The 18,287-nt window shown below is 38.5% G+C and overlaps 1 protein-coding gene across 1 annotated transcript in view; it reads right to left on the bottom strand.

Moving 5' to 3' along the window:
* Positions 1-531, bottom strand: part of SLC45A4 (solute carrier family 45 member 4) — a 56,726-nt gene extending 56,195 nt beyond the window's left edge. The window contains exon 1 of the mRNA XM_036769643.1: positions 263-531. Within this exon, the coding sequence (XP_036625538.1) occupies positions 263-506 (244 nt within the window). The 5' untranslated portion in view covers positions 507-531. The remainder of the gene's footprint in view (positions 1-262) is intronic.
* Between the last annotated feature and the right edge of the window lie 17,756 nt (positions 532-18,287).

Below are 18,287 nucleotides of genomic sequence, written 5' to 3'. Positions count from 1 at the left end.
GGTCAGGTCCAGTGACCTGCCCATAGTTTAATATGAAAGGGGATGGGTAAAGGAAGGTATTTAGCACAGACAAGCCCAAGTGATACAATGTAAGGACCTTGATTTATGGCATTTTAGCCTGAAAACCAATGACCATGCCTTTTGCTATTATTAAATGAGCAGAGTAACTTACACAATTTGTTACTTACCTAGAAAAATCACTATTTAAATTTCATTTACATCATGTTTATAATTATACACACAAGAGACAGACAACACTTACCAATTTGCAACAATATCGGTGTGACCCAAGCCGTTTCCATGGCATAACAGAATTCCCTGCCAAACATTACTGCCCCATGCATCACCCAAAGGCGAACTGGTATGCGGTCTATGGATCCTTCACTAACTGTCTCATCGTGGTTTTCACTCTCCTTATTTTCAGATTTCTGGAGGTCTGGGGCTGGTGCAGTGAGCTCTTGAACTTGCATAGACTCCGAGTCGGCATTCTGTGGAGCCATTTTCATTACCACCAAAATATATATCTTTATTCTATCTATATAAATAATATTATCATATATCTTTAATGATAAATTAAGATGTCTTCTCTTTCAGCTTCTGTCACATTCCTCACGCAGGTTAACACATTCCTCTTTGTACAAACGGGTATCTCACAACTTCTCACCTATGTCTGAGACGTGCAGCAAAACAGAATGGTATTTGGTAGGGCTTTAAACATATGGCTTGCTGGTTTACTGTGAATTAGAGTTAAAAATCCATAATTGCCATTCAGTTAATACCAGTTTCATCATTATTATTGAAGAGGTGCTGAAATTATTTTTCTTGCTACAGACAGGTGAAAAGGTATCACAAAAAGGCGGTCCACTGTTAATCCCCATCGAGTGACTGATTAATCTGCAAAAAAGGGGAAAAATAACCAGAACAAGACAGTCAGTGAGAAAGGTGATAGCCAGAATGGCCTATGCGGTTCTTCAATGGACTCTGCTTTCAGGAAACCTCTCTTTTCCCCAGTTCCTAGTTGGCTAAAAAGTCCAGAGAATTGACTTTTTGGGTCCTTAAAAAGCTATCTGGTGAAGATCCTCTGGCCTTCAAGAACTCTATATGTAGAGAATGGCAAACATTTACAAGAAGGACAACATTTTCTTAACACAAAGATAGCATGGCACAGTGGCAAAAAAACAACCAAACCCCAAAACACGGGATTTAGCCTTAGGTTCAAATCCTGCCCTGCTACTTTCTAACTATGTGACCTGGCAAGTCACTTCACTTCTCTGGGCCTCAGATTCCTGAAAATATATGGTTGGGGTGGATTTCTAGAGTCCTTTTCCCACTTTAAATTCTGAGGTCTTACACTGGGAGTAATGAATGAAGGAAAATGAAAAACAAAAAGGAAAGATGGGAGAGGAGAAATAACATGCTAAGGGTAAGAGTTCCTTCAATCCTCTTCCCCCAAACAAGTATTATGCCAAACAAACATATTCATCTAATTTAAGTAGACAGCAGATCCTTTCAATGTCCATCAACATTGTGGAAGAAAATTGTTCTTTAGGTCTTCCATGGAAGGGTAGAGTAAATAAAACCACATCCCGACGCCTACCCCAAGTGACCAGCAGGAAGGTTCTCTGCTATGCCAACCTCAAAGTTGCATAGTTGCAATTCCTTCTAAAAGGAATTATACAAAAATGTCACTTTGATGGTCCATCATTCTATACTTTGTATAAATAAATTTTATTACAAAAAAAATCTTCTAATGAGAATTAAACCTTGATTAAGTGAATGTCAACTAATTAGAACTCCTCCCCCAACCCTTAGCCCCCAACTTACTGTGCATTTAGGAGGAAAAAGCAAATCTTCTTCGTGACAAAAAGATAATATATTCTCACATATTCCCAGGATAGCCTAGCTCCTCTCCTTCCCAGGTCCCTGGATTTGCAGTCAGAAGACCTAGGTGCACATCTCAAGCTGTGCTAACCTACTACCTGTGCACCCTTAAACAAGTCACTTACCTTTCTTTCTACAACCCCCTCCAGCTCTGAACCTATAAAAACCCTTTGAGGGTATGTATGGCCTGTGGTTAATACGTACACACATACACATACACACATACACACACACACACACACACACACACACACACACACTGATAACCATTTAGTTATGATAACAGTCTTTAGGAATGACAAGGTTCTGGCTCAAAGGAAAATTAAATGATCATTACTACAACCTTAGGAAGAAAAGAGTGTCAAAAATTAGTTTTTTTTTTTCCTTCAAGTAAAACAATACAAAAAAATTTCAGTTAACCAAAACGCACATTCATACCAATTCCAATTAACTGGAGTTCTACAATTCTAGTCATAGAAATAGAAGAGGCCTCAAGATGTCGTACATACTACCTAATTCATAGGATTCCTATGAAGAACTCTGTAAACACTTAATACGTAAACAAATTTTTTTCAGTCATATCCTCTAACTCAGTTAAAGCGTCATTCAGTTAGGATAAGCATACCACTAAGCTACAGATTCTTAGAGAAGGCCAGAAAGTACTCAAAAGTATAATCTTATTACTTTGTTATAGGAATCACTGTACTAAAAAGACCCTTTATACCAGGATGAAATTTAATTTAAGCTTACTTTTTCTTATTTGGCTCAAACATTCTCAAAATATACTTTGGTCCTATTATGTCTCCCAAATTTTATACAAGTCTATCACTTTCCCTATACTTCAAAAAATCTAATATGTATTTAGGCACCTAGGAGGCGATAGAGTGCTAGAGTCAAGAAGAGTTCTTCCTGAGTTCAAATTGGTCCTCAAATGCTTACTAGAGAAAGTCAGTTAACCCTGACTACCTCAGGTCCTTATCTGTAAAATGAACAGGAGAAGGAAATGGCAAACCACTCCAAAAGCTTTGCCAAAGAAAATCCCAAATGGGCTCGCAAAGAGTTGAACAGGAATAAAAAAAATTACTGAACAACATATTTTTTAAGTTAGACTTCCATTTACATATATATATCAAATAAAACATTTCCTACTCTTCTCCACCTGATTCTTGAATCACTCATATCTTAAAATTTATGAACTTATCTGTATGTCACATTCCAAAGTGAATTCAACACTCATTTGAAAATCACGAGGATAAAAGAAAATCTGCTCATTGTTAGGAAAAAAGCCTACTATCAGTCCATCCTCTAAATAAGATGACCCATTTGCATCAATAACAGATCAACTGTAGTCTTGTCTGAACTATAAAATAATTAAGTTTTCTAAGAGATCATAAGGATTTCATGAACAACAAATAAATGGTTCTGTTTCAAGAAGGTTCTATCTTCTTCTCCCCCATGTGCTGAAACTGAGCCACTGAGAGGCTGCTAGGTCCCCGATTACCAACCAGCTTAATTTCTCTACAAGATGAGAAAAGCAGGCAGCTCTCCCTGATTATAAATACATTTGAATAACACTGGTTATGAAACCAGCAGGAATAAGATCTTGTGTGTGTTTTTTAAACTTCCCTAAAACCTTTGCATGTTACACTTGGAATCTATGAGATAGTAGAATATGAAAAGTCTCTCAGGGCTCCTTACTGAACAACTTTATAATGATTAACAACTAGTTCAGATGTTATATTTTCAACAAGATTTCTTAATGAAACTGACCCTACATGTAACACAATTTACATTTCTTTATCATAATATAACCATTTGCATCCTAATTCTGATGTATAGCTGAAAAAGATGTGCTAGTTTATTAAGTTCCCTGTAAGAAAAGATTATTTGCACAAACATGATGATTTGGCAAGATACCTAAGTGGTACTTCTAGTCAGCACAACCTTTTATAGTCAATTGATCTGTTTTAAAGAACTTTTAGAATTTTTAAGTTGTAAAAAGATACATACAGTAACAACCAAGCTCCAATTTAAGGTCTCTTCTGTCAATATCCTTAACACTTCATATTGCTAATGTACTAAAATTTTTAGTTCTCAGCTATTTCACTTCATTTCTGAGAAGTTTTCCCTATTACGTAAGAATTCAGAGAACCAGGTATTTTATATATAAACACTTCACAGGGTCTTATTTATAAGCACATGGTTAAGAAAAGTCTATTTCATAACATTTAATGTAAAAAACAGGCAGAAGATATGGGCACCCCCACCCCTGCAAAGGTCTTTCAGAACCTGTGCTTTCCAATCATATTAGACACACTAACAGAACTTTTACATATAAATTCAATATTATTAATCTAAACAAAAAAGAACTACTAAGACGAAAGGGTTCCGAATTTTGAAGAAAATGGAAATGTTAAAACATTTTATATTTCATTTTGATTTCAATTTGTTCCTTTTTAACATCTTTCTCAGATTTCAAAGATGGACATTTTCTTCAATAAAACTTTATTATAGAAATTTAACATGCTATACAATCGTCAAATACATTTCATCAAGGAATACATAAAATTTTTCACTCCATAATACAGCATTTATCACATGGGTAATGTAAGCTCTTCTAAGACAAGTAACCTTCAATAAAAAATGGGGAAACAGCTCCTACAATGTTGGACGTTAGACAATGTATCCTTTACTACAGGGCAGTCTTGGTTCCCTGGTAGTAGAGGCCAGCTTCTGGGGGCAGAGCCCCCTGCAGGGACAGAACACAGCTATTCCTGGCAGGATACCCAACTGGATAGCATGGCTAATTTGTACAGTAGATAAGATGGTTAAGTAGAAGTTGACTGGAATAAAGCAAAGCCAGTCTCTGCCCTACCAGGGTGACCTGCCTTTGGAAATTATACCCAGGTCCCCCCAGCAGTATTACTAGTTAAGCACTTATGAAATGTGATAAATTTGGTTTTTGTTTACCTGTCATTCAAGCAGTCTGGGCATTAAAACAGCTGGCTTCCCTTCCTCAAGTAGTGCAAACGTGGAGGCACAGTAAATAGATTTTACACAGGTAACTTCACTGTCATCTATATTGGTGAAAATGACAAACCTTATTAGCATCTTCGGTTTAAAAATTAATAAATACATATACTAAATCACCAAAAACTAGGCAACTGTATGGAGTTTAATCAAGTATAATATTACCAATTGAGGAGAGGTAGTATTTATCAATATAACATAAGCAGCTTAGCATGGTTTCCAAGGAGTCTAGATAAAGCTTTTTCAAAAAAAGCTTAGGTAACTTTCCTAAACTATGACTTTACAGACAAATAACTTTCAACCCAGTTAAGCTTTTGGCTGCTTCCTTTAATGATACCACAATAATTCACTTTACAATACCTAAACTGTTCCTTACTTTATATGGGGCACCCTACAGATCTCCCCTATCACATTAAGATGACTCTATTTGGCAAATTATTGCTTCTATGTAACAATGATTCTCAATTTCAATTCTGTAAAGCCCTAGGATTTCTATAAGGATATTAACAGGCACACTGCAATTACCTTGTATTGACTACATACATATTTTCATTTGCTTATTTGTGTATATGTTGTTTTCCTACATAGAACAAATTCCTTTATGGGTAGGGACAGTTTCCTTGCTTGTCTCTGCAACCCCACCACTTACCACAGTGCCTGGCACATAGCAGACATTTAATAAATGCTTGATTGACTCATGTATGAATGTTTCATAGCCAGTGATTACAAATAGGTCAGAGAACAGCAACTCTCATACATTAAAATCTATGGAAAGTTGAGAATGTTTTAAGAAGGCAGTCAGTATGTCAACACCAATAATCTCTAATTTGGTTGCCTTCCCATGCACTCCAATAGAACTAATGTTGAAAGATTAGGAAAGACTGTTTTTGCAACCCACTTTCATCTCAGTTCAACAAACATTTAATAAGCACTTACAAAGTACATAGGACCTGCGTTAGGTGATCAACATGCAAAGACAAAAGATAGCTCCAGCCTTCCAAAAGTCTACAATTTCGGAGATGGACAGAGTAGAGGAGAGGTTAAATAATGGTTTGAAAGGTTTCAGGAAGAGATCTTTTATAGCACAAAAATCAGGAAAACCTATTAGAGTTGGAGGTACTGAACTGGGTAAGCAGTGGACCAGTTCAGTCAAGGTATGGGGATGTGGTGGGGGGAGGGCAGGTTGACACATCTGAAGGAATTAATGCAGGGAGACTGTAGAAAATGATGTAATTCAGTTTTATAATGAGCCAGTGTCAGAGAAATCATGAAATTAAGGCTAGAAATATAGAGTCAGACCACTGAATGCCCTAACAGTCTAAAGAGTTGCTATCTCATTCGGCAGGAACAGGTATTCTTGCCTTAGGACTCTTTCACCCTTCCTTCTCTTCCCCTACTTCCCCACCGTCTTTCTACCCTCTTTACTTTCTCAGGACTAGCAACAGAGGAGATAGCTTTCCCTCCATACAGAGGCTGCTATTTTGATTCTCTGGATAACAAGGTGGAAAGTAGAGGCAGGTAAAAAATGGAGATGGGGTAAGGACATAGGATTTTCAAGGTATAACTAGCTGAAAATCATGGCATACCCTTTGTGAACCACCGAGCTAGGAAATGAAGGAGCTTTTAAATGACAAGTTTGTTGAATTTCTCATTTCTTTCTCTTTTTTTTTTAAATCAAGAGATACTTCAAAGACACTGCCTCTGCTCTAGTACCCATGTTACCTTAAGATTCCTACTAGACAACCCCTACTTCCTTAAGTGGTCTATGTTCCCAATTATACTCCTCTCCAAATTAAAAACTTCTTTTAAAAAAGTTGAAAAAATACCTCCTCTGGGGAGAAAAAAAAAGGAGGGAGGCAGAGCCAAGATGGTAGAGTAGCAAGAAACAGTACTGCCAACCCACAAAACTCCTCCAAATAGATCTAGAAAATACACCAGACTGAATTCTGGTGGGGAAATCCAAGAAAAAGTCACAGTAATTTTTCTGGTGCAGGCTGGCATAAGGAGATAAACAGAGAAGTCTATGTGGAACAAGTTCAGAAAATAACAGAAGCTATGTGATTTGGCTATCAGGAGCAGAGCAGGGTCTCAGTTCCAGCTTCTAGCCTAGGATGAAGCCTACAGAGGAATAATCAGGGCAGGAATTCCAGACCAAAAGGGGAGCCTGCAATTCTGTATCTTATAGAGTCCCAGCTGACTGATACTGGCTAAGTTCAGCAACAGTACTCTACTGTTGCTCAGACCCAGACCAAAGTAAAGGATTTGCAGAGCTCAGACCTGGAAGAATGGTGGTCAAACTTTGCCATGTATCATACTAATTTGGAAGCACTAAAAGATTGATGATCCCTAGCCTAAGATTTCCCTAAAATCCTGGAACAGCACAACAATCTAACCCTAAGAAAGCAGCAACACAATCAGTCTAGAGCGTCCTTCTAGAAGTGCACAGAGTTTTAGCACTAAAGCCTAAAGTCACAAAGTAGGCTGCAAGAAGGAACAAATAAAAATCCCATCATAAAAACCTGTAAGTGACAAGGACACCTAAGACATAAAACTCAAAGGAAGAGAATGATTCTGCAACAACTACAGCAAAATCTCAAAAGAAAACATAGCTTGGTAAATTCGAGTAGAATTCTTAGAAATGATGACCAGTTTTTGAAATTTTAAGAGTTAGAAATAAAATGTCAATGAAATGAAAATATTAGAGGAAAAAACTGTAAAAGAAATAAGGAGTATAGAAGAAATAACTAGAAAGAAATAGGCTTGGCACAAGAGGTACAAAATTCTGCTCAAGCAACAAACCCCCTGAGAGTCAGAATAGAACAAACAAGCCAATGAACTCTGTCAGACAAGAAATATTAAAACAAAGTCAAAAAACTAAATTAAAAGAAAATTTAAGATATTTCATAGCAAAAACGAGTAACATGAAAATAAGATCAAGGAGAAAAAATTCAAGAATTGCTGCACTACCTGAATGCCATGAGCAAAGCAAGAGCCCAGAAATTATATTTCAAGAAATAAACAAACTGCCCAAATCACTTAGAATCACAGGGCCAAAATGCGATAGAAAAAATACACCAGCTGCCTCCTCAAAAACAAACAAACAAACAAACAAACCACCAACCCCCAGATGAAAGCTCCCAGGAAAATTATAGTCAAAATGTGGTGCTCTCTCCAGGTCAAACAGCCAAAAAGAAAAAAATTCAAGTACAAAAGAGCCACAATCATGATGACCTAAAGTGTGGAAAAACGTGAAATATGAAATTTTAGAAGGCCAAGGATATAGGTTTATAGCCAAGAATAACTTATCCAGCAAAATTGCATAGAAAGAGTTTAAAAAAATAAGGACCTTTAATGATAAAGAAGCCTTCTAAAGGATTCCTGATACCAGAGTTACATCAACACTTCAAAGGTCAAACATAGGAATGAAGAGAAACATAAAAAGGTAAACTCAATAAACAACCGTAAGGGACTAAATAAGAAAAACTGCTTACATTCAAATATGGGGAGATAATACATGTCTCTGTCCCCTCTGAAACCTATCATCATCCAGGATGAGGAATCTAATTAGAGAAGGCCTAGGAGTGGTTCTGTTCTGTCTCCATGATATAGGGGAAAGGAATATATTGGTGGGAACAGGAGGGAGAGAGAAAATTATATCACACAATCAGGGTTCACAAGCAGGCATCTATTCAAACAAGATGGGGAGGGAGAGCTTGATATTTGAACCTCCCTCTCAGGTGAACTGGGAAAAGGAGATAACACATACATGTGTACATATACACACAAGTAAATATATACATTATACATACACATACATACTCACAAAGGATACAGAAATACATTTCCCTCAACAGGGAAATAAGAGGGAAAAGGGAACAGGAAAAGAGAAAACTAGAGAGAATAGATTAAGGGAGGAATTACCCCTAAGAAAAATACACTCTCTACAAAAATATGTTGAAGAAGACAGTTTCAGAGAAACCTGAGAAGACTTATATGAACTGATGTAGAGTGAAGCAAGCAGAACCAGCAGAACAAATTATACTAAGAACAATATGGCAAAGACAAACAACCTTATAAGATTTAAGGACTCTGTTCAGTATAATCAACCACAACTGCAGAGGATTAATGATGAAATAGCTACCCACCCGCTTCCTTAGTGGTGAAGAACTTAGGAGTACAGAATGAGACATATTTTTTGGACATAGTCAACATGGAAATTTCTTGAGTTTCACAGGAGTTTTGTTTTTCTTTTGTTCTCAATTGAAAGTGAGGGTGGGACAGAAGGTAGAAAAGGCAGAATTTGGTTGATTAAAAAAAAAAAAAAAACAGAACACAGGGTGGAGCCAAGATGACAGCTGGAAAGCAGGGACTTGCTTAAGCTCCCCATCACTTCCCTCCAAACACCTATAAAAATGGCTCTAAACAAATTCTAGAGCTGCAGAACCCACGAAATAGCAGAGGGAAACAGGTCTCCAGCCCAGGACAAGCTGGATGGTCGTTGGGAAGGGTCTATCGCATGGAGCTGGGAGCAGAATGGAGTACAGCCCAGCGTGGGCCGCACCAGGTCCAACCAGACCAAGAGCAGGGCAAAACAGGCCGTAGGGCCCTGAATCATTGAGCTGTGGCAGTTAACAGACTTCTCAACCCACAAACGCCAAAGACAACACAGAAGGTTAGTGGGAAAGGCTGCTGGGAAAGAGAGACAGGAGTTCTCCTTCAGTCACCACCCCAGGAGTGGCAGAGGTGATACAGCCCTGAGGCTGCTTCCAGAGTTACAGCTGCAGTTGCTTCCAGCCCCAGGCCCAGCTGGCAAGAGGAATTAAGCAGTGGATTAGAGCTGGAGTGAAAAGCCTGCTTTGCCCTGCCTGGATCTGGGCCCTAACCTGGTTGGCAGTTCTTGGGGGAGGAGAAATGCTGGTGTGGCAGAGCTTGCTGTGTAGAAGTAGCTCTGAAAACAATAGCGCTTGGACCCTAAAGCTTGGGACAAAGTACTCTCTACTCTACAAGCAGTCATACCCCAACAAAAAACTCAAGGGTAAAGTAGTTGACTGGGAACATGAACAGTCTCAGATTCAGACTCAGACTTTGGAATCTTTTTCTGGTGACAAAGAAGATCAAATCATACAGCCAGAAGAAGTCAACAAAGTCAAAGAGCCTACATCAAAAGCCTCCAAGAAAAATATGAATTGATCTCAGTCCATGGAAGAGCTCAAAAAGCATTTGGAAAAGCAAATAAGAGAAGTAGAGGAAAAATTGGGAAGAGAAATGAGAGTGATGCAAGAAAACCATGAAAAACAATGACTTGCTAAAGGAGACCCAAAAAAATACTGAAGAAAATAACACCTTAAAAAATAGACTAACTCAAATGGCAAGAGAGCTCCAAAAAGCCAATGAGGAGAAGAATGCCTTGAAAGGCAGAATTAGCCAAATGGAAAAGCGGTCCAAAAGACCACTGAAGAAAATACTACCTTAAAAATTAGATTGGAGCAAGTGGAAGCTAGTGACTTTATGAGAAATCAAGATATTATAAAACAGAACCAAAGGAATAAAAAAATGGAAGACAATGTGAAATATCTCATTGGAAAAGCCACTGACCTAGAAAATAGATCCAGGAGAGATAATTTAAAAATTATTGGGACTACCTGAAAGCCATCATCAAAAAAAGAGCCTAGATATCATCTTTCAAGAAATTATCAAGGAAAATTACTCTGATATTCTGGAGCCAGAGGGTAAAATAGAAATTGAAAGAATCCACCAATTGCCTCCTGAAAAAAATCCCAAAAAGAAAACTCCTAGGAATATTGTTGCCAAATTCCAGAGCTCTCAAATCAAGGACAAAATACTATAAGCAGTCAGAAAGAAACAATTTGAGTATTGTGGAAACACAATCAGGATAACACAAGATCTAGAAGCTTCTACATTAAGGGATTGAAGGGCTTGCAATTTGATATTCTGGAGGTCAAAGGAGCTAGGATTACAACCAAGAATCCCAGCAAAACTGAGTATCATGCTCCAAGGCAAAATATGGACTTTCAATAAAATAGAGGATTTTCAAGCTTTCTCAGTCAAAAGACCAGAGCTAAATAGGAAATTTGACTTTCAAACACAAGAAACAAGAGAAGCATGAAAAGGTAAACAAGAAAGACAATTCATATGGGACTTACTAAAGTGAACTGTTTTGTTTACATTCCTACATGGACAGATGATGTGTATAATTCATGAGACCTCAGTATTAGGGTAGCTGAAGGGAATATACATATTAATATAGACAGAAGGCACAGGGTGAGTTGAATATGAAGTGATGATATCTAAAAAAAAATCAAATTAAGGGATGAGAGAGGAATATATTGAGAGAGGGAAAAGGGAGAGATAGAATAGGGTAAATTATCTCACATAAAAGTGGCAAGAAAAAGCAGTTCTGTTGGAAGGGAAGAGAGGGCAGGTGAGGGGGAATGAGTGAATCTTGCTCTCAATGGATTTGACTTGAGGAGGGAATAACATGCACACTCAATTGGGTATCTTATCCCACAGGAAAGGAGGAGGAAGGGGATAGAAAAGGGGGGATGATAGAAGGGAGGGCAGATGGGGGAGGAGATAATCAAAAGTGAACACTTCTGATAAGGGACAGGGCCAAGGGAGAAAACTGAATAAAGAGGGACAGGATAGGAGGGAGCAAAATATAGTTAGTCTTTCACAATATGAATATTATGGAAGGGTTTTGCATAATGATACCCATGTGACCTATGCTGAACTGCTTGCCTTCTTAGGGAGGGTGGGTGGGGAGGGAAGAGGGGAGAGAATTTGGAACTCAACGTTTAAAAGCAGATGCTTAAAAATTTTTTTAAAAAAAGTTGTTTTTGCATGCAACTGGGAAATAAGATATACAGGCAATGGGGCACAGAAATCTATCTTGCCCTACAAGAAAGTAATGGAAAAGGGAATGGGGGTAATGTGGTGACAGAAGGGAGGGCTGACTGTGGAACAGGGCAATCAGAATATATGCCATCTTGGAGTTGGGGGGAGGGTAGATATGGAGGGAAAATCTGTAATTCAAAATCTTCTGGAAATCAATGCTGAAAACTAAAAATATTAAATAAATAATAAAATATTTAAAAAGGGGAAAAATAATACAATAGAATATTAGTATTAATATATTTTCCCTGTGAAATATTGAAGAAACTTGGGGTAAAATTTAAATATCTGGAGAGGAGTCTGACTGGGAAGCAACACGAACAGGGGGCATCATACATAAAAATGTATCTGTGTTCCAGTCAATGGACTGGATGGGACAGACAACTTAGCTCTATATTGCATTTCAATCTTTTTACAATTTCTTCTCTTTCTACTTCAGAAACACAGAGATAACTCTCTAAAAGCTCAGCTATTTTATCCCAGGTGTGACCAGCAGGGGGGGGGGACAGGGCAGGGGACAGCGAGAAATTTACAAGTATAATAGAGAAGGGAAAGCTGCTTCAAAGAAAAGGTAAAGTGAGGCACAAAGGACTTGCTTACAGATACAACTAATTGTCAACATCTGACCTGGAACACAGATTTGTACTAGCAAGTCATGAACTTTGAGTTTCAGTGACCTCTGTAAAATGAGGGAGTTGACTAAAGTCACTTCTGTCTGTAAATCCTACTATGCTATAACTTTGAATCCAACCATGGTTCTTTTTATTACATTACACTACTGGGCTTTTTGCACATTACAATAGGCAAGTGAGGGACAGCCTGTATTTTCAGTCCACCACCAGTGGTGGTGGTAAAAGCTTTCTATTTTAAAAGAATTAAGTATTTTTAAATAATTATTGCACAAGAAGGAAACTATAACTTTTTCCACAACATGCACATTGTAGTAAAGGGAAAATGCTCCTATAACAAATCAGGCCACGGTCTCCAACCAACTACTTCACTGATAATATGGCGCATGAGCAGGCGCACAGGCACACACACACTCTCTAATTCCCAATCAACTATATTAACACCTTAATGATGTTGAAAGCATGAAAGACCGAGTTTTTCCTCCACAACTGTGCCAATGGTTTTGGAATCACAGTTTTTCACATATATATTCAGAATTTCCTGTAATAAGTTATACTGCAATCAACTCTTCCAAATTCTACTTGAGATCAGCAAAACTTGGATTTCCCCAAGCAAGAAAAAAAGCAATCTAACTGGAGCTTGTTCCGATGATTGTTTGAACAGTCAGTGACAATCATTTTGTTATGATTCTCAGATGCACTCAGACAAGTGAAACTACAATTGTTCAAATCAACAACTTCCTTTATTGTCCTGTTTCTAATTTCAGGGTAACTAATGCCAAAACATGTGACTTCCTTCAATTTGTTATGTGGAAAAGCTTGTTGAAAATTTTTTATGATTAGTTTAAGTTATCTCAAAATGAGTCCCATATTTTTTCCAGACAGACTTCATGAATGGTCTTCATTTTTCTCTGGGCTCCATTCTCTCTCTTGACTTTTTCCATCATGCCACAGTAAACTTCTCACCCCAGAAGTTCACTCTTCATTTATAGTCCCTTCCTCTAATCGGTTGACTCTTCCCAGAACCTTCACTTTAAGGACAGTGTCCAGCCTTATTGGGAGAGGCTATGAGGGATCCATCTTCCCACCCCACCCAATTCAAAGATTACAACACCCTTTGGGATCAGGCCATGGCCAAAGGGTGTACTGTCACTTTGGAAACCACTGGCACATTAGTGAGGCTCTGAAAAAAAACTAGATGCAGAGGTAAGGAAATAGTACATGCAACAAAGATGACTTAGGGTAGGAGGTAGGAAATGGAAGATGGAAGAGGAACAGTGTATTAGGAAAATGCCTAGTAGGGGAGGCTAACTGAAGTAGGGTGGCATGAAGGGGAGGAACATTAACTAAGCCTGAAAAGATTAGCTTGAGCCAGATTGTGGAGGTCTTTAAATTCCAGGCTAAAGGACTTTAAACTTTATCTTAGAGGCAATACTGAAGCTACTGAAGATTTTAATAATGATCAAATCGGTTTTATGAATATCTATTTGACATTTATTTACTGAGGAGAATTTTTCCTCAACTGCAAAAATTCAGATGTTGTAAAATGTTGCATGCGTATTTATAACGTTCAAGCTTGGTTCACCTAAAAGGTAGGAAATTGCACCTCTCTGTACACTTCTTTGCAGAGGAGTAGGGAACACTGCATATAATGATGACTTTACCTTCATCTTTGAGATTAGAATCTTAGGGCTAAAAGCCAACCCTTTCTGGTAGAAAAACCCTTTCACTAGAGTGATGCCTTCTCAGAATGTCTGTTGCCTATATTCACTATTAAAAGAAATCAGAGGCTGGTGAAAATATAATGTTTTCCCATCAAAGTTCACAAATCTCTAAAATCTATACACATATGCCTCTGGAGATCCTTGGTTAAGGATCCCAAATTTACAACAATCCTATCATGGGGGGGGGGGCGGGGCACGGGGAGGAGAAGAGGAGAAATGAGGCCTGGAGAGGAGAAATGATTTGACTATAATTTGCCTTAAAAACTCTCATTTTTATTCAAGTATTTATTATTTATGTACTTGACACTAGGGGAAAATACTTAAGACAATAGAACTTTTATACGGCGATATTGCAAATCTATAGCTATTACATAAAAATGCATACAAGTGCACTGCAAGGGAAAATACTACATGAGATATAGGAAGGAAAAGACTAGACAAGGTTAGTGGTAGGCCAGAAATGAATTGAGGGAAGTCATTAGCATTTAAAGGGTACAAAGAGGACATTCCAAGCCTGAGGACCAATGTGAACAAATGCACAAATTCAAGAAAAGTTCAGGGTATTGAGTTTATAGAAGCCATATATAATGCCCGTCTCATGTTTAGCTGGTTAGTTAGCTGGTCTCAAAGAAGATCAAAATGACATCACTATGCTGGGGTCAAGGTACTACTATAGTATGTCCAACTGTGGCTGCTCAGACCAATATGAGCTCAAAAGGCTCCACCACAGGTCAGGCACAAATGATCTACATAAACATCTGGAGCGGAGATGTCTCTAAATTTGCACATCTCATGTATCTTCTGAGCTACTGAAATTCTGTTTTCAAAGCACCATCTTTGGTGTGGGTGTGCCTCCTGTGTCTCACAATAAATTCCAAAGTTCTTCAGAGAGACGTTAAGGGTATCCTTGTATCTTTTCTTCTAACCTCCACGTGAGTACTTGCCCTGTGGGAGTTCTTCATAAAACCAGCTCTTAGGCAAACCAATGCTTGACCTTCGAACAACATGGCCAGCCCATGAGAGTTGTGCTTTCTGAAGTATTGTGTGGATGTTTGGCAGTACAACTCAAGAAAAGACCTCAGTGTCTGGTACCTTATCTAGCCAGGTAATCTTCAGAATCTTCCTAAAACAGGGGCACAGAATAAAAGAATTCAACCAAAGGGCAGCACTTGAGGACCTAGAGAACCACATGTGGCCTTGAGGCCACAGGTTTCCCACCCTTATCTAAGACAATTCAAATGGAAGTGATTGGATTTCCTGGCTGGCTGGCACTGGTATGTTGTCAAGGTTTCACAGACATACAACAATAAGGTTAGTACAATGGTTCTGTAGACTTTAGTCTGGTAAGCAGTCTAATATGTCTTCTCTGTCAACACTTTGCCTCAGAGCCTCCCAAACACTGAGTTAGCTCTGGCAATGTGTGGGTCAACTTCATCATCTATGTGTACATCCCTGGAAAGTATACTGCCAAGGTAAGTATTCCATATTTCTCCATTTGCTTTGTAACCAATGGTTTCATGGATGGACGGTATGGTGTTGGCTGGTTGGGAAAACCTGCTTTCTTGGTGTTAACTGTTAGGCCAAAATTGGCACAAGCAACAGAGAACTGATCCAAACTCTGTTACATCTTAGCCTTAGAGGCTACACTTAATGCACATTTAGCTAAGTTACCTGTAATAAGAATCACAGGATTTAGGGTTGAAGCACTACTACACTTTCCTAATTCTTTTAAAAAATGTTTCAGTTATATGTATCCTTATGGTTGCACCCCAAACCAAGCTGATTGCAAAGCATTTCTATTTTCCCCATTAATTCCTTTATAAAATGGGAGATATGCTCTCAGGACATATTGGGATCATGTATTCCCACAATAATAGTAAATATTAATGTAGTGCTTACTCGGTACTAGGAACTGTGCTAAGCTCTGGAGACACAAAATGAGGAAAAAGTCAGTCCCTGCCCTCACAATCTAATGGGGGTAGACAACAAGCAAACACATACCCCCTTCAACAAGTGATTCTGAAGCCTCAAGACGCCACTGTTCAGACTACCACACCACCATTCACTTACTCCCATCCCCCTCAGTCAATCCCTGCATTGTCCCACTTTAAAGCTACCCAACCCATCTATTATGTTCTCTGGAATGCCGGCTCCATAGGTAACAAATAAGCTTTCATCTTAAACCTTTTCCTTTCTTGTTCTAGTCATCTTCTTGCACTCACTGAGACCTGGCTTCTACCCTTTACAGAATTTTCATTCATATTCCCGGGGAGGAGGAATTGCAATACTTCTTGCTCTCCACTGCCATTCCCAGGCTCCCATTACCCAAGCAATATTCTGGTGGCTCCTGTCTGACAACTCTAGAATATTCTCCTTCCTTCCTCCAGCAATACATAATGGTCTTTCCATGTGTCCCCTCTACCCAAACTCAAGTGGCTTTTACCTCCAGGATCAAATACAAAATTCTTTGATTTAAAGTGCTTCATAGCCTGTCCTTCTTTCCTGTCTCCTTGTTTTCTTACTCCTTACTCTCTCCTCCACGTAGTCTGAAATTCAGTGATACTGGCCTCTTTGCAGCTACTCATTAATTACGACACTCATCTCCTGATTCCAGGCATTTTCAACGGTTTCTCCCAATTTATATAATGCTGTTAACTCCATTAAATGGTAAACTTCTGGAGAGTAGACTTGTTTTTCGCCATTCTTTGTATCACCATGGCTTAACACAGTGCCAGACATATAACACATTGCTTGTTAACTAAAAATCCTTTTGCAAAAGTTAATCCAATGTAAATGATTAAATGGAACTAGAGTGCTAATTACTGACACCCTAAAAATTGGTGTTGGGTGAAAACATCAGGCAGAAGCTTTAGTTGATGGCAAAGGACCCCTCCTCCCCAACTCTCTCAAGGTATCATAGAACCCTGAAATGGGTAAAAGTAAATAGGCCTACCCCTGAGAGATAAGAGCCACAGCAACCATGGTACATGCAAAAAGGAAGAAACAAATTCTGATTGAGATGTAAGCCCATCTTTACTTCTTGAACAGAAACTACATATTAATCTATGATATAAATAAGTAGGTCAACTACAATGGGATAAACAAAACGGTTCTGACTTAATCAGATAACTAGTTGAATAACCTTGTCGCAATTTGCATATCAGTAAAGAAAATAATGGAGTTCAGAACTGTAAGTTATGTACCTAAGGGTACATAAAGTTCTTTTCTGGAAGGCTGCTAGAAAGCGCAATCTCTCTCAAAGCAATCTGGACAGAAAGAATCACAAATCTCAAGAGCTGGAAGGGACCTCAAAGGATCTAGTCCAAAGAGGAGTACTTGAACAAAAAATTCCTTCCAGTATCCACCTCTAGGTCTTGCAACTTTCACTTGAAGACCTCTAGCCACAGGAAACCCACTACCTTCCAGTGAAAGCCATTTCACTTTTGAATAATTCTAATTATTCTTTTTCTTACGTGTAATTGAAATTTCTATCTACTCCTTCTAACTCTAAGACCAGGTAGAACAAGAAAGATTATTCACTTTGATAGACATTTAATTATCCCCCCACCTGAGTCTGCCTTCTCCAGGCTGAATTCCCCAAGTTCCTTTGTGGCTCAAATAGCATGGCCTTGAGTCTTGTTCCATTCGGGTTTCCCTGCTCTGGACATGCTCCAGTTGGCCTGTCTTTACTACAACATGGCGCCCAGAATTGAGCTTAACACTGCTAATGTGGTCTAACAAAGACAGAAGGGTCTAGGGCTAGCACCTTTTTCATTATGGGCATTTTTCTTCTCTTAATGCAGCCTAGTTCAAGTTCAATTAATAAAAGCATTTAACTAAGCACTTAGCATGAGCAAAGCACTACCCTAACCCCAGGGAATACAAAGTTAAAAAAAATTGAGGGGTTTTTTGACTGCCATGGTACACTGATGACTCATTAAACTTTGTGGCTGGTTCAAAGGATCACCTTAATTTTCTCAGTATCATCTGATCTAAAAAATTCTAAGGTTCAGGGGCTGGTGAAGAAAGGAGGAGAAAAAAAAGATGGAGCCATGGTTAACGTATAAAAATATTACCATTAAGTTAACAAAGTTAAGACAAAAATTAGCTC

This window comes from Trichosurus vulpecula, chromosome 1 (assembly GCF_011100635.1).
Source record: "Trichosurus vulpecula isolate mTriVul1 chromosome 1, mTriVul1.pri, whole genome shotgun sequence".
Taxonomy (NCBI): domain Eukaryota; kingdom Metazoa; phylum Chordata; class Mammalia; order Diprotodontia; family Phalangeridae; genus Trichosurus; species Trichosurus vulpecula.
Note: the sequence above shows the minus strand (reverse complement) of the source record. Positions and strands in the feature narration are given on the sequence as shown.